The sequence below is a fragment of the Nanorana parkeri genome, unplaced genomic scaffold (genome assembly GCF_000935625.1).
Source record: "Nanorana parkeri isolate BGI_ZX_2015 unplaced genomic scaffold, ASM93562v1 scaffold962, whole genome shotgun sequence".
NCBI lineage: Eukaryota > Metazoa > Chordata > Amphibia > Anura > Dicroglossidae > Nanorana > Nanorana parkeri.
The window spans coordinates 427,646-447,752 of record NW_017307230.1 but is presented as its reverse complement, the minus strand read 5'-3'; the positions used below and the strand labels follow the sequence as shown (position 1 = coordinate 447,752).

General features: G+C 46.2%; 1 protein-coding gene across 1 annotated transcript in view; it reads right to left on the bottom strand.

The window, feature by feature from the left end:
• Positions 1-3,913: 3,913 nt before the first annotated feature.
• Positions 3,914-20,107, bottom strand: part of USP24 (ubiquitin specific peptidase 24) — a 74,084-nt gene continuing 57,890 nt past the window's right edge. Inside the window, exons 53-67 of the mRNA XM_018566601.1 lie at positions 19,615-19,729; positions 19,398-19,511; positions 17,706-17,802; positions 17,502-17,618; positions 16,214-16,306; positions 15,387-15,489; positions 15,045-15,157; positions 12,557-12,670; positions 11,518-11,583; positions 10,208-10,271; positions 8,399-8,477; positions 8,168-8,243; positions 5,949-6,035; positions 5,334-5,444; positions 3,914-3,992 (exon numbers count right to left, since the gene is read on the bottom strand). Of these exons, the coding sequence (XP_018422103.1) occupies positions 3,930-3,992; positions 5,334-5,444; positions 5,949-6,035; positions 8,168-8,243; positions 8,399-8,477; positions 10,208-10,271; positions 11,518-11,583; positions 12,557-12,670; positions 15,045-15,157; positions 15,387-15,489; positions 16,214-16,306; positions 17,502-17,618; positions 17,706-17,802; positions 19,398-19,511; positions 19,615-19,729 (1,412 nt within the window). The 3' untranslated portion in view covers positions 3,914-3,929. The remainder of the gene's footprint in view (positions 3,993-5,333; positions 5,445-5,948; positions 6,036-8,167; positions 8,244-8,398; positions 8,478-10,207; positions 10,272-11,517; positions 11,584-12,556; positions 12,671-15,044; positions 15,158-15,386; positions 15,490-16,213; positions 16,307-17,501; positions 17,619-17,705; positions 17,803-19,397; positions 19,512-19,614; positions 19,730-20,107) is intronic.

The window sequence follows — 20,107 nt, the reverse complement described above, 5'->3', positions numbered from 1 at the left end:
TTTAAACGGACCTCTGCCAAAAAATTGGTGTTTAGTTTTTAAATATGAAGAGTTGACCTTTTTGAAAGTCAAAGCCATGCCTAAGAGCAGACGGCACATGGCACCCGAAAAAGCCGCTGTGCACCCCTCCGATAAGGGTTGACTCTCAACTCCGGGACCAAGTCCTGCCTACCGGCCATCTCCACATCCAATGAGAATGTCTCATAAGAGCCAGCTCACTGGCCAGGGAGAATGATGGGCAGGTAACGCTTACGTTCAATGTGAAGGCATTAGTGCCGCAGTAACACTAGTTCCAGAGAGGTGCCCAGGAGGAATTTGTGGTTGATAAAATCATATAGACCCTTTGAGGTACATGCTCTCAGACCGGCTTTATAAAATGGTCAAAGCTTCTATGATGAGAATATTTTCCTGCCGTATTCGCTAAAACGCAAAGCAAGTGAGCCAATCGGTGTAGCTGGCCACATATGAAGAGCTGGCTGTCCTACAAACTGTCCCACCATGGACGTAGTCGGCCCACGTGCGCCATTTTCCATGAATAGTTCAATCCGCTGCAAATTCAGCCGGAAATCTGACAAAGTCCAGAGAAGGAACTGAATTTGGGAGCAGCTTGGGATGTACTGCTTGAAACCCCCCCCCCCCCCATTTATTTCTACCGTCTAGAATCACCCAATAGTGATAACGAGCCCTCTCTCCATATATGGCCAACTTCGTTTTTTTGCATACAGGTTTAGATTTACATGCCCAATGACGTTTCCGTTACAAAGGCCTGACAATAAAAGCATAAAAATGTACAAAGATGATACAAAATGTTTAATATTTGGATCAATGACAGGTCTTCAGTCTATTTCTTTGCAATTTCTTTTATTTAAAAGGACAACTCCACCTGTTTTGACGGGTTCAATACCGAAATGCAAGGCAGTGACATCATCAGCTCATGTTCTGACCTGTGGTGTACATCCTCTTAGGGGGAGGGGTTATATAATAATTTCATGGAGTACGGCTTCCTAAACTCACGATAAAAAGGGGAAACTTCACGGCAGGCAGGTCACTAAATACACAAGTTGGATACACGTCTCCTATGTTCATCCTGCCGAGAGATCTGTGGTATCCGCTCAGCTAGGGATTGGGGGCACCCCTTGCCGAGTCAAGGACCACCCTTAAGACTGCACAGCAGTTGAGCAATACAGCTTGGTCCAGGATCCTCCTCAGCTTGAGAAGATCAGAACCTATGAGGTTTTGTCTTTCAAATGAAGCAAGGGACTGGCTGTGATGGCCAATTGTACATATGCGTCTTCAGTCCCTTCAAGGCAGACAGGAGAAAAAGCATTTGTAAGCTTTATTGGGGGAACACAGACTTGTGGGGTACACGTCCTGCCTATAAGGGATTGGGCAATAAAGTGGACCTTGCAACATCCATTATAGTTGGACCACCCTTGGCTTTCACCCGCAGCGCCTCGGCAAAGGGCGATGTCACCTGCCTTCCAGCAGGATCCTGGGAAAACTTCTCCAATCTCAGGAGAAAATGCAGTTTTAGTTTTACAATTTTCCACAATATATTTAATGTGCCATTTTTACACGGGGGGCGGAGTCTAACAAGTGGACCTGGCATTTTAATACAAGGTTCACTTTAATGGTAATTCCACCTTCCCAGGTGAGTTTGGGAAAACTGAATGACCTCTTCCAATCTGGCCCCCTCTATGCTTACCTTTGGGCGAGTACTTCTTCCCCTCCGCCGGTTCTCTATCCGCACCCTTTACTGCAGTGTAGCGCAGCCCCGCTCTCGGTATTTTGAATTCCGCTCACAAATGGCGAGCGCTTATTGATCTGAACGCGCTGACCAATGAGAAGCTCTTCTGACTGCGCTGACCCAATGAGAAGCTCTTTTGACTGCGCTGACCCAATGAGAAGCTCTTTTGACTGCGCTGACCCAATGAGAAGCTCTTTTGACTGCGCTGACCAATGAGAAGCTCCTATGACTGCGCTGACCCAATGAGAAGCTCCTATGACTCCTCTGGCCAATGAGAAGCTCTTCTGACTGCGCTGGCCAATGAGAAGCTCTTCTGACTGCGCTGGCCAATGAGAAGCTCTTCTGGCTGCGCTGACCCAATGAGAAGCTCTTCTGGCTGCGCTGACCCAATGAGACGCTCTTCTGACTGCGCTGGCCAATGAGAAGCTCTTCTGGCTGCGCTGACCCAATGAGAAGCTCTTCTGGCTGCGCTGACCCAATGAGAAGCTCTTCTGGCTGCGCTGACCCAATGAGAAGCTCTTCTGGCTGCGCTGACCCAATGAGAAGCTCTTCTGGCTGCGCTGACCCAATGAGAAGCTCTTCTGGCTGCGCTGACCCAATGAGAAGCTCTTCTGGCTGCGCTGACCCAATGAGAAGCTCTTCTGGCTGCGCTGACCCAATGAGAAGCTCTTCTGGCTGCGCTGACCCAATGAGAAGCTCTTCTGGCTGCGCTGACCCAATGAGAAGCTCTTCTGGCTGCGCTGACCCAATGAGAAGCTCTTCTGGCTGCGCTGACCAGTGCAAGGTTTTCTGACTGTGCTGACCCAATGAGAATCTTCTCTGACTGCGCTGGCCAATGAGAAGCGTTTCTTGCTTGAAGCGCTTCTCAATGGTCAGCGCGGTCAGGTGACCACTGAGTGCTCACCATTTGTAAGCAAAATTCAAAACACAGAGCAGAGGGTTGCGCTACTCAACAGTACAGCATAGTACATCGGCAGTAATTTTCCCAAATTCACCTGGGAAAGTGGAATTACCCTTTAAAATGGTTTACATTTTAGGCTGAACTCAGTTCTGTATCTATTGCTTACTGCATTTACTTTGAGAAGGAACATAGTACATGAAGACCATGGCAAACGGAAGATCTGTTTTTGCCAGCATTTAAAAGATGTTTGTGTTGGTGGTGGTGTGGGGGGGTTTAGCATGCCATGGAAGGGGCGCTTTAACAAGGCTGCTTATTTGGCTGCCATGGTTTGCAATATCAAATACGTCAAAAAGGATGGAGTTACACTTTAACTTGTACCTGTACTGGTACCACATCAAGCCCATCAATGAACCCACTAACCAGTGAATTCCATAGGAATTTTGCGCCTCGGTGAAAGCGTCACCGCTTGGCGAATCGATGGGCTCAACCTGGTAAGCGCAGCGATACGGCCGCGTCCAGAGCGTCTTTATAAAAGGATGCGTCGGCAAAAAAAAAAAAGAAATTTTTTTAAAAACAAAATGTATGAAAACAGCGGCTGTTTAATTTCGCATTATGATCCGATGGCACAAACATACCAAATGACTATACAAACTGTAAGGAGACATAAATACAAAGTGTCTTCAATTTTTGTTTTCTTCTTCTTTAAAAGTTCAATTTCAAACTAATTTTGTACAAGGTTTAAGTTTTACATTTCATTTTCTTTACATGATTTTAAGATTCCTAGGTAATATCATTAGATTAAAAAGTTGCTGTGTGCACCTAAACGCAGTCAAGAAAATGTTCTTCTTCTTCTTCTCCTTCTCGATATTTCGTATAAAACCAAAAAATGAAATCTCCGCAGCGTTACAGAAAAAGCCACAATTGTACATTCACTCCTTTAATTCTGACAAATTAAAAAAAAAAAATTCAACCACTTGTCTCGTTTCTCGTTTTTTGCAATAAAATTGACAAAAATATTCTGTGTGTTTTTTTTTTTTGCAGCAGTAAGGTTGAACTCCCGTCTCGGTGCGACAGTTTTCGGGAAGAAAAAAAAGAAAAAAGAAAGAGCCTTTTGGCTGCAGCCGGCGTTTTGGATTAGCTCTGCGAATCCCGCCAGGTTGCCCCCTCGGTGGCCCCGACGGGACTGTTAACGAGGGCCGAGGACGCATTGCGGTTCTCGGAGGGAGCGGTTGGGTTTCACAGCGCAAAGACTCTCTCGTCTTTTGTACCTGGGAAACGTAGTCAAGGGTCGACGTCGTCAAGGTCACTTTTTGGGTCTCCAATTATCATTGGAGAGTCGGGACCCTGAAACAAAAAAGGGGAATTTGCTGCTTAAAGCGCATACTTCAAACTGAACGCAGGCAGAACAAGTCACAAGGTGGAGTACACGCCGGGATCTATTTGTTTGTGTTCTCTGCAGTCTTGGTACAATGTTTGGCTATAGTTAATTTAGATAATCCGTATGCAAGATCCTCCATCCAGAGGCACCAGATGTTATAAAGTAGGGGATGTACCGCTATATTGGACGAAAATGACACTTTTGGCATAATGCCATTTTCTGGCCGATACAGCGGCGCATCCGTGATTTCTCTCCTCCCCGCTGGGCGCTTCTGTGTCCCAGCAGGGGGAAGAGAAACTGTCACAGGCGGATGAGCGCTGCGGGAGGAGAACGCTGTGAGCGGCCGGCGTCTCTCCTCCTACACCGCTCAGCCTCCTATCACAGTCCGGCAGAGCGGTGTGTGGACGGAGACAGCCTGCGCTGTCACAGGAGGCGGAGCTCTCCTCCCTGCACCGCCCCACTCAGCCTCCTGTGACAGCTGTCAGGGAGGAGAGCGGGTACAAGCAGTCGGTGATCAGTGATCGCTGAGTGTTTGTACATAATTGACAAGGTTACTATATCCTCAATTATGAATGAACGGGAAGTGATCTACATCTCTTCCTGTCCATTTGGCCCTGGCATTTTTTTAAAATTTTTTTTTGAAATTTTCATTTCGGTGCACCTCTATTATAAAGCTATAAAATCTTATACTTGCACTTTTGCCTGGAGTTTGCAGGTTCTCCCCGTGCTTGTGTGGGTATCCTCCCACACTCCAATGGCATGCTGAAAGGTTAATTGGCTCCTCTGGTCTAAATTGGCCCTGTATGTGCATGTGATATAGGGACCTGAGATTGCAAGTTCCTTGAGGGCGGGGACTAATGTGAATGTAAAACTGTTGGCGCTATATAAATACCAATAATAAATAAATAACTTCGCACTCTGTGAATAATTACATAGGAACCTTTGGGATATCCAGAAGCAGTCCAACTGAGGGGTGGGCAACACACCAAGCAATCCCTTACAGGCCCAAGAAAAACAAGAACAGAAAACTAGAAAAACTGGAGACTATCTGCAGTTCAAAAACGCTTCTGAAGGACCTTAAAGTGCATTTCCACTTTTGCAGCCAAATTGGGAAAACGCCTATTTTATATTTGTGACATGCTGGCCCTGGGCTGGCCTAGTTATCTTGTTTGCCAGAGTCCAATCCTCCTGTCGGCGGCAGTATAACCCAAAGGGTATGGCTCCGCCCCATTGTATGCTGCCATGTATTGGTGTCAGGAAAGAAAAATAAACTGCAGCCCCCCTATTCTACCCACAATGCTTCTCACCTGTTGCATACTCCTGTCTCCATTCTCATTGGCTGGGCTGCTTTCAGAACCATTGCTGCTTCCAGATTGGTCCTTCTCGTTCAGCAACGCGGTGGCATAGGCTAAAGTGTCCTACAGCAGAAATGGAATCACGTTATACACACAATCACGCTGTTTTCAGTTCTAGTGGTGCGTGAAAATCAATGCAGGAAATGAAACCTATTAGTAAGTTACCCATCCACTGATTTTTTTTTGGTGTTATAGAATCAGAACATCTATCTGTGGGCAGAATGGTTTTAGTCTACTGGGCCTATTGGAATGGGCCTGGGGAGGCTTGTTTGCATGACTGAAGAGACTGGTTTGAATGAACCAATACTGAGCCGAGTCAGAAACGGCCGTGTGATGCTTTAAATACCCGGCCAGTAGCACAATGAATGTTAAAATGGTTTCTTTTAGGAGGGACTGCCCTATATTTCTTTCCTGAGGAGCACTGCCTGAAGACCCCCAACCCATATGGTTGGCATGCCAGTGAAGTCTCTAATGAAAGACACTTTCAGAATGCTCGATGAGCACTGCAACCAATGTGACGGACCTCAGATACACACAGTGACAACTCAGCCATGCCTTTTACTCTACCTGTGCAGAGATGGTTCTCTGGAAGGTCTTGGCTGTGGATGTTTCATTGGACACGTTACTCTGCGGGGCCCAGCAATGCTCGGACATCTGTCAGGCACATATAAAGGAGAAACCACACTTCAGTACAACATTAATGGCAGCAGGCATATCATCATCTGTAACACATTCAGCACTGCTAATATAGAACAGATTTTTTTTCTTGATCCCTGTCTATATACTATACATGTGCAATTGTGGTACACATGTGCAATTGTGGTACACATGTGCAATTGTGGTACACATGTGCAATTGTGGTACACATGTGCAATTGTGGTACACATGTGCAATTGTGGTACACATGTGCAATTGTGGTACACATGTGCAATTGTGGTACACATGTGCAATTGTGGTACACATGTGCAATTGTGGTACACATGTGCAATTGTGGTACACATGTGCAATTGTGGTACACATGTGCAATTGTGGTACACATGTGCAATTGTGGTACACATGTGCAATTGTGGTACACATGTGCAATTGTGGTACACATGTGCAATTGTGGTACACATGTGCAATTGTGGTACACATGTGCAATTGTGGTACACATGTGCAATTGTGGTACACATGTGCAATTGTGGTACACATGTGCAATTGTGGTACACATGTGCAATTGTGGTACACATGTGCAATTGTGGTACACATGTGCAATTGTGGTACACATGTGCAATTGTGGTACACATGTGCAATTGTGGTACACATGTGCAATTGTGGTACACATGTGCAATTGTGGTACACATGTGCAATTGTGGTACACATGTGCAATTGTGGTACACATGTGCAATTGTGGTACACATGTGCAATTGTGGTACACATGTGCAATTGTGGTACACATGTGCAATTGTGGTACACATGTGCAATTGTGGTACACATGTGCAATTGTGGTACACATGTGCAATTGTGGTACACATGTGCAATTGTGGTACACATGTGCAATTGTGGTACACATGTGCAATTGTGGTACACATGTGCAATTGTGGTACACATGTGCAATTGTGGTACACATGTGCAATTGTGGTACACATGTGCAATTGTGGTACACATGTGCAATTGTGGTACACATGTGCAATTGTGGTACACATGTGCAATTGTGGTACACATGTGCAATTGTGGTACACATGTGCAATTGTGGTACACATGTGCAATTGTGGTACACATGTGCAATTGTGGTACACATGTGCAATTGTGGTACACATGTGCAATTGTGGTACACATGTGCAATAGTATGCAAATGCATTGCACTGAACTAGAAAGCCACATCTCCGACCTGTCATTGTATAGCAGTCTTTGGAACAACTGGTGTAACTACCACTTGGGGTTCCCCCTGGCAGGTGAGAGTCACATGCCTGCTGTCATAATCAAGGACTAACCAGCCAATCAGTGGCTCTGTCTGAAAGCAGTTTCTGGATCACAGCAGAAGCAGTGAAATGGACCCACCCCATTTCACTGAAAATAAGACCTAGTACTATTTTTGGCAATTGCTAAAATATAAGACCTACCCCAAAAATAAGACCTGGTTGTGACCATTCCCAGGGGCCGGTGGTGGCATAAGGGGGGGAACTTGAAGAGCCGCGGGAGAAAATCAGCGGTGCCAACGTAGCCAGCGCTAGAGGAAGCGAGGCGGCACCGGAGGGAGCAGAGCCGCATAAGCCGATGCCTCCTCTATAGCGCCGGCTCCTGTCGCAGGCGGAGTGATGCCAAATGCACCCCGCCTGTGAGGAATCGATGGTGAAAGCGCGCTTCACTCATTCTGGCCAGCGATTGGTTACCAAGTTGTTCTTGGAAAGGTACGGCATCCCTGATTTCATTTGGATTTGCGTTAACTTTGGATTGTTGTACATTAAAAAAAAAAAGACCTACCCCGAAAATAAGACCTAGTGTGTTGTTTTGAGCCAAAAAAAAATATAAGACAGTGTCTTATTTTCGGGGAAACACGGTATATGTCCTTGAATGAGATAGCCAACCTGACCGACCAATAAGGCAAAGCTAAGGTTTTTAGTTCTGGATTTGCTCATTATCCTGTCCTCTGGTTTATACATATACTGTATACAAACCTCTGCTTATGCAATTTTTCATCATATGCGCAGTTTGAATTGCCCAGGTTTACTATAAAAAGCCAGACTACAAGTCCTTAAATAATCAAGAAATGTGACTGAGCATTGTCATTGATGAATATGTCGCACCTTCTTCTGCAGCCATTGCACAGCCCAGCTCCAGTGTTGAGAATTCTCCTTGAAATACTCCTTTGCCGCAGCACACCTGTCACCAAATGATAAAACATGATTACTTCCACATGAGAACTTTCCAGCCACGGCTAACACATGACCACCGCAGGTACAAGTCAGGGCCCACCACCCGAAGAACAGAAGGTCCGACACGTGGAGCTTACAATCTATAGATTGGGTATTACTTACTTCTGAGCTAAAGTGACGAGGAATTTCACACACTGGTAGCAGCGGCTGCTGTCTATGTGATTGCTGTGGTGCATCAGAGCTAAAGACGTAGAAACAGAAGAATTATTATTTCTGAAGATACTATGAAATACTCAAAAACAATTGTTATACTGTATTTTAGTTGGTGATTAGGGATGGCCAGATCTAGTTCTTCAAGATATATACACACTCAGGACACCCGGCCCATAAGCTCCCCTACAACCTCCTGTACTGCAAATCCTAGCAGACGGCATCCTCCGCATCATGTGACTTACGGATAACTTCCGGTCACATGATGTAGAGTAGGTGAAGTTAGGGGCCGTAACCTGCAAGTTCACACTGCTGTCTGTAGCAAGGAAACAAAAACTAGAAAGCGCCTCCCTCTGAAGGGGGTTTGACCCTGGAAACGCGTCAGCCTTGTCCAGCATGTGCAGAGACATTGGCGATTTGCCGATCTCCAGCCTTCAAATGCCAATAGCTCTTCAGCACTTCCTGGTATTTGGATGCAATTGCTGGGCCAGTTTGAAGATCTCTTATACGCTTACGCCTGTGAGTACATCTCTTTTTATACAGCAATAAAGACTTCTGCACTAGGCGCTCTCTGGTTTCTGTTTTTTTGCATGTTGAGTCGTTTTACCTGACTGAAGAGGAGCTGCCCCTCTGTGGGATACTTTATATGTTTGTGGACTGGCTATGGGGTTTTCTGGCGCTGATGGACAAACTACTTTTTGGGACCTAGTGTTGCCTGTAGGTCTGATTGGGGGCAGCCTTTAATGAACAGGCATCGCTTTATGGCATGGCAGCAATTAAACACTATACCATCACCAACAAAAAGGGAGAGTGTGTGGGTGGGTAGGAGGAGGAACCCTAAATTTGGCACAGGACTGCTTTGGTGAAAGATGGTGATGGGCTTTGGGGTTGTATACATGGTGGGTCTGCTGTGTTGTATGTACCTATGTTCGCTAAAGAGGAAGAGAACTACATATGTCAGTTCAAAGTCCCATTGTTGTTTGCTCTTTCTTCCGGGAACCGGCCCTCAGATTGTGGAAAGATTTGTCCATGCCTGATCAACTGATTAAGAGAAACTCAACGCAACAAGAACGCTTACATTTGAACTGCTAATGCCATCAAGAAAGCCCTAGAAGATTGAGTAGCATGGAGAAGGATCCTGCTTTGAAGAGGAGGGGGGTATAAGAACTTGGGCATCTCAGTAAAGTGCAAATATAGTGGTAGGTGGGAAAAACGGTCACACTTTGAAACAAGGTGCAAGAAAATCAGGTTAATACAGGGCTGGGCAAATGCCAGGAGCCAGAGCTTCTCCTTTAAGGAGAACGATGGGGTTAAGGCTTTTCCCCATAGTTCTCCTTAGGGTAACGGGGGGACACAAACTAGCGTCCTCCCGTCACCCTAGGCTCAGTATATAGGGAGCTACTGCTCGCGGTATACTGAGTCAATGGAGCAGTCTCCTAAAAAAAATCCTGCTGGCTCCTACACTCCATATTTTGTTCACCCCCCTGGGTTGCTATAAACAAGGTGACCTAACACAACTCTGACTTTCAGCCAACTCTTCGCCAGACTTTATTTCATTATCATTTACTCCAAAGACATGCTGGAAGGTTAATTGGCTCCTCTCTAAGTTGGCCCTCTATGTATGCATGCGAGTTAGGGACCTTAGATTGTAAGCTCCTTGAGGGCAGGGATGTGAATGTGCAACTATGTAAAGTGCTGCGTAAAATTGTCGGCGCAATTTAAATACCTGTAATAAATACATTTTATTTTCCCCGAATTTACCTAAAAGGCCGTCTGACTCAAAGGCAAACTTGAGCCTCTGCAGCTGGATTGGATCTTCAATCATCTACAGAAGAGAAGAAAAAAAAAACATCACACATTTACTTCTCAGAAATGTCCTTTATAAACATTCCGGTATTGTAGCGATTTAAGTCTATATTAAACAGCAGATAATATTAGCATGGTAAACCTCCTAAATCAGGGCCAGACCATTCCTGGTAGCCAGGGCTGCTGTAATAACCCATCTGGTGACCTGCTAATTGAGAGCTCCTGCAGGTGGGGAGGTAAGAGCAGAAACGCTGGGGCTATTGTTGGATGAAGCCAGCACTGCATGAGAACATAGCAGCTAATGTGACTGACTGACAGCCGCCATCGCACAAGACAGACTGAGCCAGTGTGTCAGAAAGGCTAAATTCTATCAGTCTCAAGCAACCCCAACATTTCAGTGGCCACCTCCCAACTGGCAACAGCTATATAAGCATGCTGGGGAAAACCCAATGCCCAAATGCAACCTCAACCTTATCAAGCTGACATTTGTCAGCACCAGAACCTAGACGTATCTGAAGTGTGTGTGTGTGTATGTGTATATGCGTGTGTGGGGTGTGTGTATATGCGTGTGTGGGGTGTGTGTATATGCGTGTGTGGGGTGTGTGTATATGCGTGTGTGGGGTGTGTGTATATGCGTGTGTGGGGTGTGTGTATATGCGTGTGTGTGGCAGGGGGTGCGTGTGTGTGGCGGGGGGGGCGTGTGTGACAGGCTGCCTGGCTTTAGTAAATCCCCCCTCTGCCCTCCCAGCACTAGATTCATTATGTCAGCCAGAATGAATCAAAACACACTGGGCACTAGGAACAACAAATGGAGAAATGTGGCACTAGAAGCAGCAAGTACCAGGGCTACAGGATCTGCACTGAAGGGTACATGACTGGGCACCAGCGATTAACTCTTTATTATACATATTTCAGAACCGTCTATAGCAATATGCAAGTTGTATAGTGAGGGCTCCGAGCTTTGGGTGAGATTTGTTCTGGCCGGTCTTAATTAAAACAAAATTGATCATCAATGAATCGTAGTGTCACTCCAGGTCGGTCCACACTTGCCCACCACAGTCGACCCCAATATACTGAGCTGCACCTTACAGAGTACATGGAACAGATCCCATTTTCAGACAACCGCTGAACAGGAAGTGCCAAATTTAAACAGGAACACTCGTAAAATAGAAGTGTCACCGTCACATATATGACGTGTATGAGGATTGGGCTGCAGGGAGGTTGGAAATACAATTGCAGAGAACATATTTATATAGCGAACGTACCAGAATCTCGAACAGGAGGGTGAACATATTCTTCAGCTCATGAGGTGGAGCGGTCTCCAGCTGGTTCTGTGGGGTATATAGAAAGCCCAGAAGACATTAGTACTGTGCAAACGGATATCAGAGAGAAAGGGAGGAGATGTAAGCTTTACTTGGTTTCTGTAATGATAAATTGTATTTTTGAAGTGTCGTGTTTAAAGCTGAAGTTTAATCTGATTTCCCTGGTTCCCCTGCTCCACCTTATTATGGTAAACTGTATTTTTAAATAAAACATGTTTTCATTACATTCCTTATGAAATACTCAGTGATGTCCTTACTGGCTCTCTATGTAATGCAGGCAGATAATGACTGAGACGCCAGCAGGGGGCTGTATATAGCTTCTTGAAAACAACACAGCACCCTGCCTCAGTACTCCCCACAAGAGCCCTCGGCCCTGTTGTAAGCATTGGGCTGGCTCTTGGGATGAGATGCAAACACCAAAATGCCTTGGTAAGTGGATGTCAGTCTTGAGAAGTGGGCGTTCCTTGACAGACTGCAATTGCATGCAAACTGCCCTCGGTAACGCTCACATGTGGTGCAGAGCCATTGAACTTAAATCCAATGAATGAAAGGGCCAGTCAGGCTGGGAAAGGACTAGAATTTCGCCAGGATCGCTTCTGTTGTAAAGCCGACAGTCGGCTCTACAAGTTTAAACAGAGTCCCGGCGGCAAAAGTAACCGGGAGTCTGTTTAAACAGCCCCGATGCTGGCGACGTACACTGTAAGTCGTCAGTTACGAAGGGGTTAAGCTGTAAGGACTGCCCCACTTCTGCACACTTTATTAGTAAGAGTAAGCGTGTCAGCAGATCAGACTGTAAGGCAAGATGATTCCCTCGGCACATAAGCTGCTCCAAAAACTACAGGCGTTCCTTAAGCTAAATGCTATTAATGATGGAGCACGGGACCCGCAGAAACCTGATCCCGTAAGGGCCCAATGTGTATCAATTCATAAACAAGAGAGCCAAAAACTGATCGGAATGAACTCTGTGCAGCCCTGTAAGTACCTTAATGAAGTGCAGCGCGGTGAGCGAGAAACGCTCGTTACAGAGACAGCAGTAAGCCACCATCTCTATGAGTACTGAAAGGGACCCGGGGAGCTCCCGCATCGCAAACATCACCTGAAAAGCAGATAAAATAACATTATTATACATATAAAATAGGGCTGTGGAAATTAACGATTAATTCCTTGATTAATCGTTAATTTTTTTGATTGATTAAAATTTTTTGATCGGTACTCACGTCTCCGCCGGCTTCTGGCTCTTCCGTCGGAGATCCGGTGACGTCACGGACATAGACGTCTCCGGACTCCTCCCCCCTTTCCCAAGTGGCTCCGTCGGCTAAACGAAGGGAAGGGGGAGGAGTCTGGTGACGTCACCGGACTCCTCCCCCCACTTCCCTTCGTTAGGCGACGGAGCCACTTGGGCTGGTGAGTTTGCCCAAGAAACTTGTTCTGCACGAGCGCCAGCCGCGGCATTGGCCTATACACATACAGCACGGCAATGAAGTAATACAATGAACTAGGATCACACTAATCCAGCACGTTATTATTCTGAGTTGCCCCACTCAAGCGGCGGCCATATTGAGTGCGGCACGTGAGATGAATAACGTGCTGGATTAGTGTGATCCTAGTTCATTGTATTACTTCATTGCCGTGCTGTATGTGTATAGGCCAATGTAGTTGGATCTGTATGTGCGTTATAATTAATCGAAATTATTCGATTAAAAAAAAATTTGATCAATCAAACACCAAAATTTTAATCATTACCAGCCCTAATATAAAATATTAATAGAATTATAAAAAGCTAAAAAGGGGATTATCATCACACCTCCCCATAAGGGACCATCCAAGGATTCTTTTCTTACATTCATTTACATGACCGTCATATGTCTCAACACAAGGTCAGTGGACGCTGGCACTGTCTTGTTCCGCCCGCTGCCTGGCAACGGAAGATGCGAGTGGGCAGGTCTGAGGGCTTGGGCATGCGCACTCGGCTCCGATACCCATTGATTGGGGACAGTGAGCCGTGGATGCCCCGCTCCTCACCCGCTACCTACCTGGTTACCATGGAAACAGAGGACACTGCTGCACTGGATAATGTGGGCAGCCGCTTCCCCTTTCTGCTCACAGAAATGCAATTTTAAGAAACATTCTCTCTGTATATAATACTTTCTTTATGGGATGGCCTTTGGTGTGTTTGGAATGGTTCATTATTTGAATTGTGGCGGGACTCTGTGGTCATCATGAGGTCATATGGGTGGTGCACCGCTTTTTTTTTTTTGGTGTAAGGTCACTGTATATATTTGCACGATTTGTCACCGTCACCCACAGGAAGGGACCGTGTGTGATCCCAAAATATTGCTTTGATTGACATATGTTCAATGAAAATAAAGAAATTCACGCTTTCGGTCCTGTGAGTGGTGGCGATGCCTTTAGTCATAGTCTGAGAACACGCAGTGCCCATTGTCCATGTCATCACTTCGATCGTCTCAACCCGTGTCCTCAAGGTCTACACTGCCGTATGGAGTGTAAGCGACACGGTACAACACTATATGAATCAACACGACTCTGTGGCTAAAATCAATGTAATATAAATCCTTCCTGCTAGGATAGTTCATAGTTACCACTCCTGATGCCATCAGTGATCTCTGCTGTGATGAAGAGAAACCACTACCCAGAGAATCCCTTGAACCAGTGGCGAAGCAATCGCCATAGCGACCCAGGTTGCTGCTATGTTGCCCGGCCAGGATGAGGAACAAAGGGGTCACCCTGATGCCGTGCGGGCTGCCTGGGTCGCTATGGCATGGCACGCTGCTGGCTGTGAGGAGGAAGGTGCTGCTGTTCAGATCACTGACAACCTGTCTGATCTGTGCAGCGGCGCATTCCTCCTCACACCCGCTGCTGAGTCACTGACAACCAGCAGCTGCGGAGGAGGAGGAGGCAGGGCCCTGCCAGCGACCGTGGAGGAGGAGGCTGACTGCGGATCGGGGCTGACAGGTAAGAGGTGTGCAGGGGTGTGACCAGCCCACCTGAGACCCTTCAGAGCCCACCATAGGGAGCCTATGATGGGCTCTGCAGGGTCACTCTCAATTGGGATGTCAAGTGGGCTCTGCAAGGGGCGTAACTAGAAATCACAGGGCCCCATGATTTCTAGTTATGCCCCTGCTTTGAACCCAACACTTCTGGGGGTGTCGAATCCCCGATTTCCTGTCGCTCTCACTGGTTCCATACACCGGCTGCTGCGTTACTACTGGGTTCTGTGTTTGGTGGAGGTTTTCTTCCTTACACCAGAGATTGGCCGAGCAGGCTGAGTGGGGGGGTGTATTTATTCTTTGTGAAGGGGAGAACTTTATTTTACGGATTTTATTTAAAGTTCAGAGTCACATCATAAGCCCATGCGGGGTGTTCTATATCGGAAACTTACAATGGCAAAAAGGCAACATAATGATACATTATCCATGCAGGTATACATACAAACACACAAAGCAGCCCACCTCCATCAAATAAGGCTTTCCTTCTGGCATAAACATCAAAGCTTCAACTTCAGGGTGGAGGGCCAGTGGGGGACCCTGTGGGTTCAGAGGGTGAGGCTTGAACAGACCAGGAGCTGGAACAATCACAAGGAGAGATCAGAACTCTTCATTCATGTTTTTGTTATATTTTACATTTATTCTGTGTTACTCATTTCATTGAATGGAGTGAACCGCACATGTAAGCAATAAATCCGAGTGACCGGCTTGCCAAAACAAGACGCAGGTTCAGCAAGATCTACTATAATGCAGTGCAATGAAGACTTGGCAGGAGTAGTAGTAGCCCAGCTATAAGTCATCTCTTACCGACCGTCCTGTGGGAGGAGATATCAGAATTAAGGACCAGCAATGCGATCGTATTGTGCAGATAACCAAACTCTCGAGCTTGTGCTGAACTCCACCGCCGATTCTGCGAAAGAGAGGAAACCAAACAATCATATAGAGTGGAAAAACACAACTGCTACTTATGACATGAAACGGTTAGGAGTAAAGCAAATTCTGCTGTCTGGGTGTCTGCATTTTAGACCTGGGGCCGGATTAACAACATAGTACAATATCCTTCAATACATAAAGCCCCAACATGTGATGTGTCCACAAGCCGATATCCAGCAAGTGTTTCCTGGCGAGTGTAAACCTACCCTAGGTATATAAGGACAGATAAAAAGGTCAAACACAGCTGATTTGTATATTTAGGGGAAACATGCTTTGTGTATTTGGGTGAAACACTAAAGCTGGCCATACAACTAGAGATTTTCTTCTATCAGCCTATGGTCAGATGGAAAAAGTGCAACATGTTCCTCCATCTACGCTAAACTGTGTGGCTGGAGGGATCCCCCGCTGGGCCAAGCTTCAGTGTCATGCTAGTCGGCCCCGCTGGCTCTCAAAATCCCTGAACAATCTGATTGGATGCAGGCACAGTTCCGGTATTTTGACAGCCAACGGGGCCGACTAGTAAGATACTGAGGCTTGGCGCAGTGCGAGATTCCTCCATCCACACAGTTGAGCGTAGATGGAGAAATCTGTGGCACTTTTTCCATCTGATCATAGAAAGTCTTTACATAATCCATAGGTGTATGGCCAGCTTTCGTCATCTTCGACTCAATAAATAGGTACGCACAACATTATTCGCTTACCTGGTTATTTTTCCGGTTGGGTCCGAGTAAGAAATTGATGAAGTGACGCAAAGCGGAATACTTCAGTAAGAGTTCGACAGCGCGAACGCCTTGCTGTGTAACAAAGGAAAAATAAAGAAAGTCTTAGACGCTGCTTAAAGGAGAAGTCTCATGAGGTATAAAACATTACCCGATGGCCCCCTGATTAATCTGTAAATCATTTTCTCTGCTTTGGATAAGAAACACTGAACAGCAATGGAAAAGGGGGAGGGGGTAGAAAGCAGCCAAATGCACCCATGAATAAATTCTGAATGATCTTAGAAGCATGCCGAGCGAATAGCAGCCCAAGCCCATCAGCGCAGGTCCCCAAAAACTGCTCATGAGGACACAGTCTGTCCAGCTAACCCGGAACAATTTATTTTGAATTTTATTAAAAGCAGAACTCCAGGATAAGCAAATATGGTCTAAATACAGAGGCGTGTGTGTTCTTATTTAAATCTTGGTGAGCTTTGTGTATTTCTTGCAGATCTGTGCAGTAATCTAGTGCCTCTGTGCAAAAGTTCTGTATAAAAGACCGGTCATTGCTGCTCTCTCTCCTTGTGCAGGGTGACTGGTCTTGTCTCCACCCCCTCCTGTAATAAAGACCGGTCACTGCTGCTCTCTCTCCTTGTGCAGGGTGACTGGTCTTGTCTCCGCCCCCTCCTGTAATAAAGACCGGTCACTGCTGCTCTCTCTCCTTGTGCAGGGTGACTGGTCTTGTCTCCCCCCCCTCCTGTAATAAAGACCGGTCACTGCTGCTCTCTCTCCTTGTGCAGGGTGACTGGTCTTGTCTCCGCCCCCTCCTGTAATAAAGACCGGTCACTGCTGCTCTCTCTCCTTGTGCTGGGTGACTGGTCTTGTCTCCACCCCCTCCTGTAATAAAGACCGCTCACTGCTGCTCTCTCTCCTTGTGCAGGGCGAGGGGTCTCGACTCCGCCCCCTCCTGTAGTTTCTTGCAGGCAGGCCTGTAGTGGGTGGGGCCTGCTGGACCACTCCCACAGCTCTGCACAGACTATGTACAGCATGGTGATGATGTCACTGCTACTTATACAAGCTATTTTCTATGTTTGCAAAGGCATTTGGTGCACACAAAAGAGGATTTATATCCTTTGCAGCAATTGAGGATTTAAATGAAAGTTTTTGTGCCCGGAGCTTAGCTTTAAAACTGCACAAAATATTTCAGAGAACTTAACAGTAGACATTCAAACAAATTGTACTACTTCCTTTCATTGTACATGCTGCAGAAGGTATCGTGGCATGTGGTCTGTACCTTTTGTAGAAAGCTGTTGAAGAGGAAGAAGTATTGTGCGCAATTCTTGCAGCTCTCTGGCACGTCTTTATCCAGCAAGCTGAGCAGCATCTCAATGAGCAGATGGACACCATTCACCTGTAGAGGACATTACACATAGATAAGGAGGATGGGACAGGGCTCCTCTGTAATCGTGCAGCTGTACAGGGGAAAGGGAAGATTTACCTTGTCCTTGTGCAGCAATGCTCCATCCAGCGTCTTCTCCAGTATAGTGGCCGCAGCACACCTCACCTCCCGTACACAGCATTCCAGCAGAAAGACTCTGAGATATAAGAAGGAAATGTTGGATTATATAAACATCTATTTTAGAGGCCAATGAGAGAGCTCCTTTACATCGTCATATGAACATTGGGTTTATTTGACTCCTACAAAGATTGTTAGAAATCCAGAGCAGTCATTACCAAGGGGAGGAGGAAGTCGTGTGTTGGTCCACATACATTTACTAAACTTTTGGAACGGTTTGAAGTAGGGGTGCACCGATACCGATACTAGTATCGGTACCGATGCCGAGTTATTTGGGTTAGTACTCGTCCAAATGCTCAGATTCCTAGCACGAGTACTTCCTGTATCAGGAAGCCGGCAGCTGCCCGGTTTCCTGATTGGCCAGGAAACGGCTCCATGCTCTCACGTCACTTGTGATGAGAGAGCATGGAGCCGACTTCCCGGCCAATCAGGAAGCTGGGTAGCGTGCAATGACGCGCTGCCAGGCTTCCCGATTGGTCAGGAAGCTAGCAAATCCGGAAGCCGGGCACCGTGTAATGAAGCTAGCAAATCCGGAAGCCGGCGTCATGCTCCCTCATTATCTCATGAATCATAATATTAAGAAAGTGACCTTAAAGCATTAGTTTGTATTGCTTTAGAAAAAATGTGACCTGTCCCTTTAAGAAAAAGTATCGGTAATTGGTATCTGTGAGTACTTGATCAAAAGTATCGGTACTCGTACTCTGTCTTAAAAAAGTGGTATCGGTGCATCCCTAGTTTGAAGGAAACCTATCAACGTGCCAATGCCAAGCTCCTCCTAAAAATGCATAATACTTGTAGAGACATCAGAAGACTCCTGATGACTCCTCTACCTTCAGCCAATACAGATCAGGGACAGTCTCTGAACCCAAAAGTGCTAAGAGGCGAGAGCTTCCAGTATCCATCTTCTCCCGCTCTCCATCCTAAATCGCTCTGCATTGGTCCCGGGCTCAAAGAGGAGAGCAATGTTGGTCCAGGGCCTACGAGGGGTCGCAGACTTTGCATGGCTGACCAAGTGAGCAGCCACCCAAGGTGACAAAAACCCTAATGAGTAAACTAAACATGGTTGAGTACAAAGTGAACACTAAGTGGCTTACATTACTACTGTGTTAAGCTTTGTAAAACTGAATCAGGAACAAAGAGCCAAATCACTATTTTGGTGTCACCCAACGGCAAGAAGAATCTACGTTTGATTGGGGAAAGACGCGTGTGATAGTAAGGTACAGGGAAGAGGTGATTTCAAGGTTATTAGTGATTCAGTGCCTTGCCTCCCAGCTTGCTTTTACCAGTGGAGGGACTGGGCTGAGGAAGGGGGGGGGGGAGCATTTGTCCCCTAGACTAGTACCAACAGGATGCATTGCACTGGTGGCACATGGTGGAGATTCCTCACCAATTTACATTGATCACTGCTGGGTATTATTTATCTGCTTCCTATTTAGATCTTCGATCACATCTGGCAGGGGGAAGGCCTTCCAGCACCATGTTTCCTTGCAGCTCTGAGAGGTCATGTGATCACAGGGCAGTTTTGGCCTGAGGTCAACTTTAAGGAATACAATCTTACAGTCAGATATATCCACTAATTCATGTTCAGAACTAGAAGGGGGCATAATAACTTACTTGACAAGTTCCCGTCCCTCCGGACTGACAAAGTACTCCACCAGCCATTGGCAAGCTTCACAGCTCTTGGAAACCAGGGCATCAATGGTGGCAATCCATTCCTCTGTGTCAATCCTAAGGCAGACATACACACCATAAACTGCATGATGTAGACACAACCTTCATACACAAAGGTCTAATTACCATGTACAAGGTAAATTTACGCCTATTTGCATACCTGAGTTTTTTCTTTGTTCGGAGATAGGTGTGAAAGAGGAACTGGGTGGCCAGTTGGGCACTGACTTTTGCCATAGATGAATAATTCGGATGTTTTAGCTTGGTCTGGGGAAGGAAAAAAGTTTTAAGATTTGTTAAATATAGCATGCCCCCTACTGGTAGACCAGTGTTGCTCCATCATAAAATCAGTGTTCTAAACTACATTTAATTAGCCTATACACCCGACTAATATACGTGGGTCAGTAATTCAAGTTGAACTTCAGGCAGGAGGAACAGAATGCTATTAGCAATTATCATCTTACCTTGTGCATAAAATCTACAGTTCCTGGTCGTGACCCGCCCATAGTCATTGATAGCAAATAGCTGCTCTCATTACCACAGCACTGTCCCTCAAAAACTCTGAGCTCTGGCTGCATAGTTGCCTACCACGCCAGTACATTCCCACCAAATCATGGGAAATGTAGTTTGGCTTTTCCCTGTCGGCAGTGACGTTT